Source organism: Medicago sativa, chromosome 8 (assembly GCF_051527215.1).
Source record: "Medicago sativa cultivar Bolivia chromosome 8, Bolivia_mono, whole genome shotgun sequence".
NCBI classification, from domain to species: Eukaryota; Viridiplantae; Streptophyta; class Magnoliopsida; order Fabales; family Fabaceae; genus Medicago; species Medicago sativa.
In genome coordinates, this window is record NC_140756.1 from 66704089 (window position 1) to 66720982 (window position 16894).

Genomic DNA, 16894 nt, shown 5'->3' on the forward strand with positions numbered 1-16894 from the left:
GGGAGTGATGCCTTGTAGAGCGGTGGTCGTCTGAAGAGACGTTAAACACTCAACATCGGCCTGGAGAGGCGAAGGGAAGAATACTCATGGTCAGACTGGAGAGGAGGAGGTAAGAATACTCGTGATCAGCAACGAAGCTAGCAAAAAGTTTACGCAGGGGCCAGCTATAAAGAAAAAAAATTTAAAACCAACATATTAAATTTAAAGATAAAATATGTTTTTAGTCCTCGTGAGCTTAGCTCAGTTGATATGAATAATGCATAAAATATTCAACGTCCGGGATTCGAACCTCGGCCACCACCAAAAAAAAAATTATAATTTTTAAGGTTTAGTCCTTATAGATATTTTATGCAATTTTTGTCTCGATTTTTTTAAATTTCACAAAAAAAATGTTTTTAGTCTTGTATTTAATTTCTATAACAAAAAATTAAGGACTAAAATTAAACAAAATTTTATGAACTTAACTTAAAAATGGCAAGTATTGTAGAGACCGAAAAGAAATTTAATCTGTAAATTAACCAATACAAGACAAAAATCACAATAATTTTTACTTATACGAAATGTGAATTAAAGTAACAACAAAGGGTAGCTATTAAAAAATTTGGACAAAATGCATTTCAAGAAACCAATTCTATCCATAATTGAGTTTTTACTAAATAGATTAATAATGTATTTTCCAATGTAAACTAATAGGTTATTTGCAATAAACCTATTGTCCATTTAATTTTTTTATGACTATTGTCTAGATAATTTTTATTGTTGAAAAAGTTTTTTCTATATTTGTTTGAGACTGGAAGTATCAAACCAATATAAATAAATATATCAATCATGTAGTAATCTTTTTACTTTCTTAATTATCCTAATTTTCGACAACTGAACTTTGTTTGGGGTAGCTCAATGTTTATTATTTAGGGTAGATAAAATTACATACCGGCTGATTGAAGAATATTTTTTCTTTTGGGGTAGCCAAGGCTACCCTTCCTACATGAAAGGAACTGCCCCTGCTCGTGATCAGCCTTTGAGGTGGAGTTGCAAGGTGAATGGCATAGTGGAAGTATGCATTTGGAAGTTGAGGTAGAGAAAGCTCAGCTTGAGGTGAAGTTGATGACACCGGGAATGGTACGACTATGGAGATCTTGGGTGTTATGCTCTAGTTGTGAGCAAGGGAATTCTTCAAGAAGACGAAAGACATGCCAGAGTTTGAAGAATGTATGGCATGACTTGTGGGATTAATAGAAAAGACCAAGGGTAATTGGAAGCAAGTGAATCTTTAAGAAGGTTGAAGACATTCCGATGGTTGAAGAGGTTATGGTGTAGACTTGTGGAATTACCTAAAATTCCTAGTGTAGTTGGATGCAAGGATGATCTTCAAGAAGGCAGAAGGCATTTCGATGGTTGAAGAGGTTGGGTGGAAACTTGTGGAGCTACTTGGTGTAGTTGGAAGCAAGGGAAGATGAATCATGGAGAAAGCAGCATGGTGGTTGATGATTAAATTGACATCATCACTAATTTAGAGTCAAGGTGGAGAAAGGTTGAAAGTGACTCAAAATTGATGTTTGTTGGAAGACCAAAATCAGCGCCCGATTTGTGCAAAACGACGCCCGATTTTGGATGTCTTTTGGAGACTTCTGTCTCGACATATTTCAGCGCCCAATTTGCTAAAAACAGTGCCCAATTTCGCGTGACAGCAAAAAAACATAAACGTGTTTTTCGGCCTAGATTTGTTCCATTTTTTTAAGGGATGCTTTCACTATAAATATAGACCTTGTATCAGATGTAGACAAAAAGTAGAGAGCCAGAAAATAAGGGTTTAGAAGCCAACACTAAAACTAGGGTTTGTAGAGTTTGCTCTTGGCAACAAACACTAGGGTTAGCATTGATTCACCTTGGAGAAACACTATTAGGATTGAGTCTCTTGGTCGTGAGAAAAGATTGAGACTTTGAGTAGAATGAGGTTTGAAGACTGATTCTTGTAACCTTATTTTGATATCTCTTGTAAAGTTACTCATCATTATAGTGGAACGGAGGGCTGCTCTCTACCCCCAAACTAGGTCAGTTTTGGACCGAACTGGGTAAATAAATTTTCATGCGTTCTCTCTTTCTTTCTCTTGTTGTTTTCTACTTTTGCTTGTGTTTATAACTGTCACCCACGTTGTTTTGGTTGTTTGATCAATTTGCTCCACCCATCAAGTATTTTATAGCGGTGTGATTTTTAAACGAATTCACAAGAATCTCATTCATTCTGAGGTTTTCAAATCCTCTATGGCTAATCATTTCGTCAAATGATCGGTTATTCTTTCTCTCTTACTAATCCTTTCGTTAAAAGATCAATCGAATTTCTGCATACACCGTAAGATCATCTTAATTACTTTTTAATAAAGATCATCTTAATTACTTTATAATAGCCATGGTACTATAACAATCGATCAATATGGTTGAAAATTACATTTCATACTTAGGAAAACCCGAAAGATTATTACGTTCATCATCATTGTAATTTACAAGTACAATGCTATACTAATCAACATCATTGTGACTTTCTAGTACAATGATAAAAATTTTATAATAATTGTCATTGTAACTTTCTAGTACAATGCTAAACCTTTAGTAATATAATAAATAATTGTTGTTCCCACTTTTGAGTTTGCTAAAAAATTTACCCAGCGGCAGTTAACTGCCGAAATTCCTTGTCCTGCGGTAGTTAATTACTGAAGTGGCATTTTTTAGTGTAAATCCGGCGACAGTTAACTTCCGTTGAAATAAATATGTAATGTCTTGATGTTTCATAACAAAGGCTGAAGTAGGAACAACAAGCTTCAATATTTTATTGGGTTCATAGTCCTTTTAAGGTACAACATGAATCTCTCAATAGCAAATTAGTGCCCATTACTAGTAAACCTTCACGGTAACCCCCACACATGACATATATCACATCCAGTACAATTAAGCTTTGTTTGCGAGTTTGGAGGGGAAGGGAGGGGAAGACTTGGGAAAAAAGGAATAAGTAAGTGGAAGAAATAGAGGAAAATGGGAGAGGAGGGCTTTGGGAGGTTAACTTTTCTTCATAATACAAAACCCTTCTTATTTGGAGGAACTAAAAAATTGTATTGGAGGAGGGTTTTGGGGGGTTTTGGAGGGTTAATAAGAATTCTTCAAATTTAATTTATGTTGTTATAATATTTTTAAAATTAAAAATGAAGTAATCATATGCATTAATTTATCATTCTCTAAAAAAAACTACTTTTTTAAATTTTTTGAAAGATTTCTCTATTTTTCCTCATATTTTGCATCCCCCAAAGCCTTTCCTTTCATTCCCCTCCAAACTCCCAAACAAAGCCTTGGCGTCATACCAAAAATAATGATGTTCGTATACCAAAATTGATTAACACTATACTCGTGTTCTTCAACATCTTGACACTAGTTCAGTTTCTAAAATTGATCACAAATATACATGTTCAGTTTCTAATAAAAAATCTCTTTCGAGTTTTGGTAATTTTAACTCCAAAAAATACTTCTCCAAAGTCCTTCATGTCAATAAAATTTTAAAAGTCTATTTTTGACATTTTTACCAACAAAAAAATAGGAACCCAAGATAATCAAGTTATTCACATGTGAAAAAATGATTTACAATAGTGCAAACTTTTATACTCTAGTTTACATTTTTGCGCTTAACACTTCCGTTAAGTTCAAATAATGTGAAGCAACAAGATTCTCAAATTTATTAAAAAGCAACAATTTCATGAGACATATTTTTTAATTGACGTGACATAAAATGATTTAACATAATCCACTTAAATTGATTTATGGACGACTTATAGTTTAAACAATGACTTCAAAATATTTAATGTTTAGTTTATAGGAAAGACTTATAGTTTAAACAACGAGTCAATGAACTCAAGTTTTGTCCAAGGAATAGATTTTCGCATTTTTCTCCCAGATGTTTCATGATTTCCACCATTAAAACTCAAGAAGGCATTTGTGACTAGTTGTAGACCTTTGATAGGTCTCGATGGATGTTTCTTTAAGGGGACATATGGTGGGCAGATATTGGCATTAAATCTTCCTCTCGGGATTTGTTAAAAGCCTATCATGGCTAAATAAATATCTTGATTCTAGGAGGACCCTTCAAATCCCATGTATGCTTAAAGGAAATGGTAGAAATGGGATGATCCACCACCGGAATCAAGTAAATATAAGTAGTTTTTATTGTGAAAAAACAATGAGAAGAATGTTTCCAAATATGGAAGTCATCTTGGTCAGGATTAAGAGGCTTGATACTCGCAATTTTCACTACATATTTTTTAGGAATAAGGTCAATGAAACTAGACCAATTCTAAGCCTCATCACTTGCAAAATGTTGGATATGGGAATTAGACGTAGATGATAGGATGGAAATTACATGATCGCATAATGGGACAACCCCAAGAATCCAATCATCAAGTCAATATCTAACATTGTGGTCGTTTTTAATAATTTATGAAGTACTGGATTCTGTATAAACAACTAGTTCTTTGCTATACTATGTCAAATATGAGAGGTTTTAGATCCGCAATGGACATAAGGAATAGTTAAATTACACGTAGGGCCGGACCTTGGGGTGTGCAAAGAGTTTAATGGAGCTCGGCCTCCCCAAGATATGGGCCTCATAAAAAATTTATAGTCAAGTAGTACTACCCCACTAAAAAAAAATTATTCTCTTTCTTTCTGATACCGCGCGTTCCATCACCATCACTCAATCAGACTTTCCTTTTCTTCTTCCCCGGTTTGATTTCTTTTTCCTCTTATGTTCTCTTGTTTTAGGCCTATTAAAATTGGGTCCTCTTGCTTTTGGTGTTAGGTGAGTGTTTTTTTGGGAGGATGGTTTGAGGTTCCTCATGTATACAGTACGTAATGATTTTCATATTTGGGTGTATCGCATATATACGACACCTTGTATTTATCTTTTAAAAAATTTAAATAGAACATTGTTCTTTTAAAAAAAATATGTTTTTATTTTATTACGGGCCTCTTTCACTTACAGAGTCGAGCCTCTGGATTCGTAGAAACGACCTTGACTACATGTATACTTAGCTCTGATAACTTTAACCCAAAGAGCACCAATTTTTTTTTTTTTTTTATCAAAAAGAGTATCAAGTTTAGTCATAAGCTCCCAACCCACCTTCATCATGTAGAATTAGTCATAAGCTCAAACCTCCATTAGTTTATACTTAGTACTGATGACTTTAATCCAAAGAGCACCAATTTTTTTTTTTTTTTATATCAAAAAGAGCATCAGGTTTAGTCACAAACTCCCAACCCAACTTCATCATATAGAATTAGTCATAAACCTAAACTTCCATCAATTATAGGACACATTTTCTCCTACAAAATCACGTGGCACTTTCTAGAATTAGTGATAGAACCCCAAATGAAATTTATGCACAACTAAATGGTCACCTCATAATTTTTTTTATTTGTCATTTGAACCAAAAATCATATTTGTTTGGATTTAGAGACGACTTATAGTTTAATCAATGACTTCAAAATATTTAATGTTTAGTTTATAGGAATGACTTATAGTTTGAACAATGAGTAAGTGAACTCTCATGTTTCATGTCACATGAAAATATAATCCATCCTCCAAATTACACCTAAACTCATTAAGTTGAAGACGAGTATCAAATGTCACATATGAAAACCAAAAAAGTATATTAAAAAAAAGTTGCTACAATCAATTTCGTATGTACACACATAAACAACTATCAATTAATACATAGGAGTATTCATAATGCACATTAGTAATATACAATAAACAGCAGACTCACCAACTTAAACTAATAATTATAACTAATAAGATTAGTAAGATACTCAAAGGCAATCAGATAATAACCGCGCCTTAAGATACAATATGAAGTATCAATTCAACTCAGTCTAGTTTCAACTCGCTACCAACACTGGTCTGTTTCCCATTTCCGACAACCGTAACCAGAAAATCTCGTCGCCGTCAACGGTTGTCGTTGCCGGAACAAGCTTCTATCATAGCTAGCTCGCTTCTCAGGATCTAAAAGGGTAGAATACGCAGCATGAATCTTCATGAACTCATCCGCAGAAGAATCCTTCCGATCAACCGCCGCGACATCAGGGTGGGAAACCCTGGCAAGTCGTCGGTACGCCGCCTTAATCTCCTGATCAGAAGAGGCGGCCGCAACTCCAAGAATCTCGTACAGCGACGTGCATGAAGGTTCGGTGGTGGTGGCTGTTGCAGAAATGAGTACTCGTCTTGATTTTACGTGGCACGGTGGTGATGAGATGGTTTTGCCGGAGAAAGTGGCGGCGGGGAAAGATGTCGAAAGCATGTTACAGAGGAATACGACGTTGTTTGTTGTAATACGAAGTTGAAGAGAACGAGGATTTGGATTGTCGTATATAAGAGATGATGAGTGGCAGTGTTTTGTGGGGCCGAAAATAACTGTCCTTGCGTTTATAAGCGAAAGAAGACAATCTTATCCGTATGGGCGTTGGATTTTTAATTGCTGCTGACTCACAACTACGAGTGGCTTATCCTACTGTCATAATTGAAATGAGTTATAGGTTTTAGGTCTCATCTCTTACCATAAATACATTCCACCCACTGCTATTCACACTTATCTTCTTGTTTACTCCTCACGTCTTGATTATGCAAGAACAATAGTCTTGCTATCAAGTTGGGTGTTCTATTGACATTAAGACGGAAAATCAATATAAATTTAGTGGACTTTATGAAAAATGAAAGAGAAAGGATAGAATGGATAAGAAAGAGAAAGGATAGAATGGATTAAGATAGTTTCAAAGTCACCCTACATTCTCTACCTTAAAACTACTCTATCCGTTTCAAAATGAGTGTCGTTTTAGGTGTTTACACACATATTAAGAAATGCAATGATTAAAAGAAAGAGAATGGTTATTTTACCAAATTATCCTTATTAACCATTGGTTAGTTTTAAAAGTAATACACCCTCCGATCACTAATATAAGCAAAAATCCACTTTTTAGATACATTCAATTAATGATGCATGTGGTCTTTATTATATGTCACATACATCATTAATTGAATGTATCTAAAAAGTGGATTTTTGCTTATATTAGTGACTGGAGGGTGTACTTTGGAAGTAGTGTGCAGATTATTAATTGGAGGGTACAATTGAAAAGAAAAAGTTATTATTGCATTGGAAACTGAAAGTGACATTCATTTTGAAACAAATTTTTTGCCTAAAACGACACTCATTTTGAAACGGAGGGAGTAGTAAATTTAGGTTCATTGTAGGCATGGTTTAACATTTTTAAACGCAAAAGTAATGATGTGATAAGTTTTTTTTTATTAATGTAGATAAATGTTGAGGTTGAATCATTTTGTTGTATTTTGGTCCTCGTGAGCTTAGCTCAGTTGGTATGGACAATGCATAATATATGCAAGGTCCGACCACCAAAAAAAAAATTATTGTATTTTGAAAAGGCAAAACTAGTCTATCAAAATTAGTACTCAGAAGAATCAAATATAAAACTTTGAGATGAATAAACTTTAAGGTCTCAGATCAATACTTCTAAATTCCAAACATATATGATGATAGATGAACCAAAATAAGACTCGGTTTTTGGTTCAAATGACAAATTTAAAAAAAGTATAAGGTGATCATTTAGTTATGCATAAATTTCATTTGGGGTTCTATCACTGATTCTTATAAAGTGCCGTGTGATTTTCTAGGAGAAAATTTATGTCCTATAATTGATGGAGGTTTGGGTTTATGACTAATTCTACATGATGAAGCTAGCTTGGGAGCTTATGACTAAACCTGATGCTCTTTTTGATAAAAAAAAAAAAAATTGGTGCTCTTTGGATTAATGTTATCAGTACTAAGTATAAACCGATAAAGGTTTGAGGTTATGACTAATTCTACATGATGAAGCTGGGTTGGGAGCTTATGACTAAACCTGATGCTCTTTTTGATAAAAAAAAATTGATGCTCTTTGGGTTAAAGTTATCAGAGCTAAGTATACATGTAGCAATTTAGTTATTCCTTATGTCTATTACGAATCTAAAACCTCTCATATTTGACGTAGTATATCAAAGAACTAATTGTTTATACAAAATCCAGTACTTCGTAAATTATTAAAAACGACCACAATGTTAGATATTGACTTGATGATTGGATTCTTGGGGTTGGCCCATCATGCGATCATGTAATTTCCATCCCATCATCTTTGTCTAATTCCCATATCTAGCATTATGCTAGTGATGAGGGTTAGAATTGGTCAAGTTTCAATCACCTTATTATTCCTATTAAAATATGTGGTAAAATTGCGAGTATCAAGCCTCCTAATCCTGAACAAGATGACTTTCATATTTGGAAACATTCTTCTCATTGTTTTTTCTTAATAAAAATTGCTTATAATTACTTGATTCCAATGGTGGATCATCCCATTTCCACCCATTCCTTTAAGCATACATGGTATTTGAAGGGTCCTCCTAGAATCAAGACATTTATTTAGAAGGCCTCCCATGATAGGCTTTTGACAAATCACGAAAGGAAGATTTACTGCCAATATCTGCCTGCCATATGTCCCCTTCAAGAAACATCCATCAAGACCTATCAAAGGCCTACAACTAGTCACAAATGCCTTATTCCTTTCAACCCCCCCCCCCCCCCCCCTAAGTCCATGTTTAAATTTGATCTTCACTGTACTATTTGGATTACTTCTAAACAATTCTTAATCATAATTTGTAAGGTGAGAATATTGTTCATCTTTTGAACCATGTAACATTTCTAAAGCTTTAACCTTCACCCTATACATCTGAAACTTGCTTAGCATAACACCCCACTTGTTCTTGTTAAATAATAAAGTTATTGGACTATGCTATTGGACATGTTAGATAGATGATACAGAAGGAGAAGAATAGATGATATGGAAGGATCAATTATGGAAGAGAGCGAGAATGAGAAGATGGGGGGTGGGGGATGTGTTAACCCTAAAATATGAATTATCAACCTTACACGCCATTCCAATTCTTCTTTTGTTAACTCATCATATTTTCACGTTTTTTTTTTAATTTGAACATTAAACATGTGACATCCCACTCACTTAAGTGAGATGTTACGTATGCGTTGACCGAGTCAAAATTGACCTTTTGCAAAAACGATGAAACATAGACCAAATTTGTCATTATTTTAAGGCTTAAATATGCAAAAGGTTCTTGTAAGTTCGCCTGTTTTTGCAATTTGTCCCTATATTTTTTTATCTTTCAAAACCGTCCCTGTAAATTGTTAACTGTTTGAATTTAGTCCCTCCCGTTAGCTTCTGTTACAAAAATGTACACATGGCTAACAGAGGATGATGTGGCAGAAGGAAGAAGATGGAAGAATTGTTATTTTTAAATTTGAATTTTTCGACTTCTCGTTTATTGGTTTTGGTCCCTTTACGAATTTCGTTTTTTGGTTTTGGTCACTCTCCATGTATGACTCATTCCAGTTTGCCACGTCTGCGTCGTCAGCCACCACATCATCCTCCGTTAGCCACGTGTATGCTTTTGTAACGAAAGCTAACGGGAGGGACGAAAAACAACATGTTAACAACTTACAGGGACAGTTTTGAAAAAGAAGAAATAGATGGACGAAAAGAAACACACGCGAACTTACTTAAACTTTCACATATTTAAGCCTTATTTTAATAAAGGGTCAAAATTGATATATATTTTATAAAAGTTAGAAAAACCAAAAGAAAAAGTAAAAGCTCTCTTCTATTCAACAAAAAAGGTATAAGCTCTCTCTAGCTAGTCTCCTTCATTCTTACGAGCTTCAGCATCTTCACCACAAAACCAACACCATGATCGTCTTCCTCTTCTATAAATCGTATTGTTTCCGGTGGTAGATCATCTCGGCAATGGGGGTTTTCAAGATCAGAAGTTAACTACATCGCGCATTTAAGGTATTAGGTTTTTTTCTGTTTAATAAGTTGCCTTCAAAATTCATTTTTTCTTTTCTACTATTGCTCTCCGATAATCGCTTCCATATTCAAATCCGATCATCTCCATTATTTTCTGTTAATGCATTGGAATATAATTGTACTATAGTCACTGCTTTAAAACCTTGTTCGATGATGGTTTTCGAGATTTATACTATTAAATTATTTTGGAGTCAAATTTGAACTTAGAACTAGCTATTGATACTTCTCAATTTTTGAAATTTCCCCGTGGTTTTTAGGGGAAATGAGCTCTAGTAATCCGAGTTTTGTCGGAGTTTGCAAAAACTTTTTCAACCCATGAATTGAACTCAGGTTCTCCCGAATCACTCGTTAGTTTGGTTATTCAGAGTTAATTGTTGCACCTGATTGGTGGACAATATAATGAACCGGTTGGTTTCTTTATAATTGAATCATGTAGTAAATCGTTGATAGTGGCCGACCCTCAAAACGCTAAGAGGCATAGCGGGTAGCAGTATGGCTGCTATGTTGGAGTTTAGGGAAGCAACAAAAGAAATTTTCATTTTCATCATACGCATAGGGAAACAATAAAAGAATTTTTCATTAAGACCTAATGTAAATACAAAATACAAAATTAAACACATTCATAACTAATAATCGAAGTTTGTTGTTAGTAACATTCAGACGTAATGTAAATCTAACGAGTTTTAGCCTCCATTGCTTAAAGTAACTTATCTAAGCATTTCAAATAAATATGAGTGATTCCGTCCTATCTCTGAGCTCTTCCTCATCATCGTACAAAGAGTAGAATGCAGAACCGAGAGTAGAATGGTCTCTATTGATTACGGATAATTGAATTTGTATCTTGTTTGTTGAAGTAAAGTAGAAGCTTTGGTTTTTTAAAACCTGTTGCATGCTGGAAATTTTGATTTAAATTCTTTTTTACAGAGCTAAATACATATGCCTTTTTAAATTAATATGAAGGTGCAGACTTGGAAGTGTTGATGAGTAGTAAAACTGTTTGACTTGCCTAGTTAAGTTACTCTTGTTTTTGTTGGCACTGGTTTCTTTAATTATAGTGAACATTATGCTAGTAATTGTAATTTACACACAGGATTTACATTTATAGTCTTGGCTTCTTGACAATTAATTATTGGCCGTGGTAGTTAGTCATTTGAATCCAAAGCTGTATAGTCATGTTTATGGTTTAAATTAAAATGAGATGCAATGTGGATTTATACAAATCTAGGCTTTCTTCAAGTTCATCCGTAAGAAGTACAGATTCCTTGCCTGAATTATAGGTGTTTTATATGTTATCTCAACTCTCGTGAAATAGAAGAAATTATATTATCAGGGTATATGGAAAATGGTGTTGCGTTGTATGTATGGTAAGACTAGACGGGATAGAATTAGAAATGACAACATTAGAGAGAGAGTTGGGGTAGCACCTGTAGTACAAAAGATGGTAGAAACTAGACTTTGGTGGTTTGGCCATGTAGAGAGAAGACCTGTGGATGTTGTAGTAAGGAGAGTAGATCAGATGGAGGGGTGTCAAATCACTAGAGGTAGGGGAAGACTTAAAAAAACTATTAGAGAAACTATCAAGAAGGATCTAAACATGGTTTTTGATAGAACACTACGGCGTCGTTTGATTCATGTACTGACCCCACTTAGTGGGATAAGGCTTGATTGTTGTTGTTGTTGTTCTATTGAACATGGCGGAAGTATGAAGCGCTGTGGATAAGACCATGACATTTAATGAAAGTGTAAAGTAAATTGGCTCTTGTATTTATCTTATTGCATTAGGTATGGAAGTTGAGCAATTGGAATTACGGCAGCACTCCTTTCCCTGGTATGGCTAAATAGTCATGTTTATGTTGACGAGAAACATTATATTGTTGTTTTAGTGAAGATTGTTATCGGGATGTGCCTGATTCATGCTATTTGACACTCTCATCCATTGGAATTTATTGATGACCTTTGATATAGGACATTTGATGACATACCTGTTTATGTTATTTCAATACCATTCAGATGCACATGACACATGTCCGGAGATTGACCAGATCAGCAGGGCATTTGAATATAGGCGAATAACTACTGCCCCATGTCTATATTATTTTTCCATGGACACCCATTCCTTGTGATCCCTGGCCATGTGTGTCTAATCCAATCTTTTACTCGTGTTCACTGTGTATAGAGGACAGTAGTAAAATGTAGGCCGTGTCGTTTGAGTGATTTCTGTAAAAAATTTGTGTGGAAACAGCTTAACTATTTTTGGCCAAATAAAGTTTCCCTGTATAGTTTATATTATGTTTTTACTGAGGACCTTTTTCTTTTTTGTGTAATGAACACTTGATGTTTATGAATGCCGTATGCTTGGATGATCTTCAATTAGTTACTCCCTAATGTTTCAAACTAAAATATTGGTAGCTTTCGGTAACTGATATTTTCTTCATAGGAGACCAATGTGTTGAATCATTTATTTATTTAATTTTCACAACTCCTACCTTAACCATTATACAAGAACCAATTCATAGATCTTTCACTATTATTATTAAAATTGCACCAAGTATATGTTAGCATGTTACAGATTGTCCAGGTAAGGTATTACACAGAATCCTACTATATAATTTATTTAAATTTAATATAGAGAATTAATTACATCTTGATGTACTAGGCAATCATCTAAGATAACTGTTTACATTGCACCAATTTTTTGTCCGCAAAAAAGATTGTTAGTTTATATGTTATACCGAGTTTTTTTGTGAATTATTTTATCATACTTGCAAATCAGCCATGCTTCCTTCATAGATCTGTAATTATTTTGTCAAACTAAGTAAACATTCAATAGTTTCATTTCTGTATCATATCAGAAATTTTAAAATTAAACAATTCAATTTAACTTGAAACTTGAAAGGGTAGAATATAAATTACAAATCATAATACTTTCTTTGAACTTGGATTTATGTTGTAAGAAAGTAGGATATCACTTGTTACATTTTTGGTATGTTTTTTTTGGCTGCACTTATGTGATATCATATGTTATATACTGAATAACTCTTATTATGTTCTTCTGTTGCGCAGTTGATATTATTACTGGGTGACTCTGGCTCAGCCCCACTCTCCATTCTGTTGCCAGATTTTTTTATTTAGAGGTACAAGAAAACTAAAGTAGACAAAAGGTGTTGATACAAAATGCTTCAACACCAAATCGTGCAGTCCCCTGCTAGGCTAGGCCTTACAAACCCTAACTCACCATCAATTTTGAACCCTAACCCTCAAAAGCTACCACCGTCACAGACCAATCATCACCAAGACCGCCATTCTGCGACCCCTTCAGCCGCTCTAATCTCTCTTTTGCCACCCCTCCCTAGAGCACAAGCACTTCTTTCTCAAATGGCTTCCCTAGCTTCTAAGCTCTTTGAAATATCACCTAATAGATCTGTTTGGGTCACTGCATTCCGTGGATCACTCCCAACATTCCTCTCTTGCCAAACCCAACCACATACATCTTCCTCCCTTGAGTCTTCTTTGCCTTCCACCACCAAAGAAATTATTTCACTTTTCACCACCCTTCAAACCCAAATCTTTGAAGCTGTTTCTGAACTCCAAGAAATTATTGATCTACAAGATGCTAAGAAGAAGATTGATGGGGAAATTCGGTCAAAAGATTCAGCACTTCTTGCATTTGCCAACAAACTCAAAGAGGCTGAGAGGGAACTTGATATTCTTGTCGATGATTACTCTGATTATCGCCGTAGCATCAAGAGATTGAAATCAGGAGATGGTAGTGAAGATGATTCTTTAACAACCTCAACTGTCTCATCTCAGCTGAAACTGTCAGATATATTATCATATGCTCATCGAATAAGTTATACAACCTTTGCACCACCAGAATTTGGAGCAGGAACGGCTCCTCTTTGTGGTGCAATGCCGCCTGCACCACAAGACGAGCAAATGAGAGCTTCACAGTTATATAATTTTGCAGACCTTGATATTGGATTGCCTAAAGCAGTTGAAACTAAGGAGAAAACAGTTGAGGCTATTATTGAACCTCCACCGTCTGTGGATACTAATCCACTTGGAAATTTGTCTGCAATTCAAGGGATGCTACCACCAAATTTTGCAATCCCACCTGGTTGGAAGCCTGGAATGCCTGTACAATTGCCTATTGATATGCCAATTAAGCCCCCACCTGGGTGGAAACCAGGGGATCCTGTGGCATTGCCACCTATTGACTCACTTCCAGTACCAAGATTTGAGGAACAGAAATTACCCCCTCACATTCCTCAGCCCAAGCAGCCAGAAGTTATTCAAGTACAGCATGTTAATTTGGATCTTGGTGGAGAAAGTGATAGTAGTGATTATAGTAGTGATGAGGCAAGCTCTGATGACGAAGATTAAGAAGTCCATGAAACTTATCTTCTCAAATTGTCGACTGTACAGGTGAGATTTTGTTTAAAAAGTTTTCCTTCTAGTTTAAAATAGTTGGAAATACATGATCTATATGAATCCCCAGCATTAATTTAAGGTGATAACGTCCTGCCATTTGTTTCATATACTCCATTGAATTTTAAGATGGTATCTTTAACCTTGATAAGTTGCATTGATTGTATGATAACAACATAACTGCTTTGAGTAAAATAGGACATAATCATGGGCTGAGGGATCTTACTGTTTCTCCTATACGCCCTAGAAAGCAGAATGCATACCCATGCTTTATAATCTTGAAAATTTCAATGAGCACTGCATTTATACTAGCGGAGGATTGTCTTTTCCAAGATAGAAAGTGTTGAATATATGTGAAATCACATGCTACGTATGTATTAAACTATTAAAAAGAACATATTTTTCATATCAGCCTTGATTTACACCTACTTCTGATGATTAGCATTTTTAACAGAAACAAGTTAATACTCACAGATCTGTAACCAATTGTGATGAGGCACCTTGTGGACATCTGTTTTAGTACACTTTTTATAAGAAATAAATAACTTTCATTCTATAGAATTTTCCACCTCTTACGCACAAAATCACTTGTAGTTGTAACCATTTTTCACTCATAGATTCTCATTCTCTTTGTCTCACACAACTCAGTTTCTATAGCGCCATTTTTCACTCTTTCACCTACTGCAAATGTAGCAATTACCTTACACTGTTTCGCTGCCATTCACCAAGTCTCAGTGTTCTACACATTCCTTACACACTGAATTTTGCCCACTTACCACATTTTTTACACCCTCAAGCAACCGCCTCACTCATTCACATTACGTCGCTCTTTACCCCTTTTTTTACCAGTCACACTTTTTTTGACACAGTACACTTCGAAAGACTCTGTGGTTTTGCTCATACATAGAGAGTACAGTAGCACTTACCTGGATTTTTGACTCATGCTTACAGATTTTACACACAGGAGTACCAGCCACAGTTTGAGAGGGGAAAAGGTTAAGCAGCTGGAAAAGAGTTGAACATCCTTGGCCCAGCATCAGTTAATTTGAGAAAATACACACAGGAGGGTTACTCAACCGCTTTTTCGTTCCTCTATTACCATTTTTTGGTTAAACTGAGTCTGAGACGGTTGAAGATAATGTCGTTGATTCTGACATTTTGTTTGTTACTATTGGACTCATGATTTCTGGATTTTGTAGAGGTTGCTAATGAGTTTAATGTTTTGATCTGAGTCCTCTAAATAGGTTGATTGTTACTTTATTTTAATTGATATTCATTTGCGTGAAATTAGTATCACTATAATTACATGTTGTCATGATGATGTAGTGCCCATATTTGTCTGTTTTGGAAAATGTGATTTGAGCTTGTTTGGTTTATAGATCTAAATGGAAGCAGACTAGCTTCAATCTGATCAATTTTATAGATTTGGCCGAAATTTCGTTCTTCTTCAAAGTTAAACTTAAGCATAAGGTGGCCAAAAATTCAACTTTCTTCAAAAGCAAAATTGAACATATGTCAGAAGAATGTAAAGATTGAGAAACTCACATTAGACAACTAAGCAAAAAGAATTATTAAGTAGGGTTGACAATGAATCTTTGAATGCCTCTGAATCCAACAAGAGCTGAAATGTTATTGCATTTTATTTTAAGACGGAAACTTTCATGCGCATCTTTATGTTTTTCATGGTAATTTGATAAAAAAAAAATTAATTATTTAGCAAGGTAAGCAAAGGTAAATTATAAATTAAATAAAGGATAAAATTTGAAGAAAAAATGTATACCAAAATTTGGTACCCCTTGAATAGGTATAGATTAAAAAAATCAATTCTTTGATTGGTAAAAAAGACAAAAATTGGAAATTACATAATCATCGTGTTACCAAAGAGATAAAATTAGAGCAAAAGTTACACAAACATCGTTTTCCTATAAGTATATATAGGATAGGTATTTGATGTAGTCACCACAACACACAATTTCATGCTATAAACGATCTTGATTGTTGATTTGAAATTATACAAACGATTTCACACACATCACCATCACAATCTATGGTGACTTCAGAATGACTTTCTTTAGGATATGTTCAACAATAATTTTCTGTCAAGTATCTTTTAGGACCGGTTTTTCTTCCCTACAAATGTGTCTACGACCATTGTCCAAAGAATAACCTATTACTTGACAAGATTTGTAAAATGAAGGGAGTTTCTACATCATCATTAAAGTGTATCTTTCCCTTTCTACCAAAAGAAAGTTCAGTAAAAAAATCCAGAAGGTCAAGAGCCACCATTATTTTAGCAAATATCCAAGCTTTTTGTTACAATACGCTTTATCTAAGGCTAGAGGATATCTCATTATCTCATACCCCTTGCAATAGCAAAAAGAGTTTGAAAATTGCTCTTTTCCTTTTTGTTTTTGCTTATTCACGTGCCTACGTGAGTTAACTCACGCTGAAAAATGCCAAGCGTAAGTTAACTCACGTTGAAAAAGCCAAGCATGAGTTAACTCACGCT

At 34.7% G+C, this 16894-nt stretch overlaps 1 protein-coding gene and 1 pseudogene across 5 annotated transcripts; one reads left to right on the forward strand and one right to left on the reverse strand.

Annotated features, from left to right (window-relative positions):
- Positions 1 to 5723: 5723 nt before the first annotated feature.
- On the reverse strand, positions 5724 to 6451 carry LOC146900699 (chaperone protein dnaJ 11, chloroplastic-like). Its single transcript, XM_085733211.1, has one exon. It carries the CDS (start codon positions 6333 to 6335, stop codon positions 5925 to 5927), a length of 411 nt encoding a protein of 136 aa, XP_085589337.1. The 5' UTR covers positions 6336 to 6451; the 3' UTR covers positions 5724 to 5924.
- A 3320-nt stretch (positions 6452 to 9771) lies between these two features.
- Positions 9772 to 15763, forward strand: LOC146900700 (mediator of RNA polymerase II transcription subunit 4 pseudogene; annotated as a pseudogene). 4 transcript variants are annotated; one of them, XR_015021054.1, is made up of 4 exons: positions 9772 to 9939; positions 11740 to 11785; positions 13021 to 14382; positions 15337 to 15763. The product of XR_015021054.1 is annotated as a mediator of RNA polymerase II transcription subunit 4 pseudogene, transcript variant X2 (transcript). The 4 variants fall into 4 exon arrangements; XR_015021056.1 differs by having other exon boundaries at positions 15350 to 15763; XR_015021053.1 differs by lacking the exon at positions 11740 to 11785.
- Positions 15764 to 16894: the final 1131 nt, after the last annotated feature.

What these genes read in the sequence shown, in the direction of transcription:
- LOC146900699 (XM_085733211.1), bottom strand. Translation starts at nt 6,335, where the DNA reads ATGCTTTCGACATCTTTCCCCGCCGCCACTTTCTCCGGCAAAACCATC.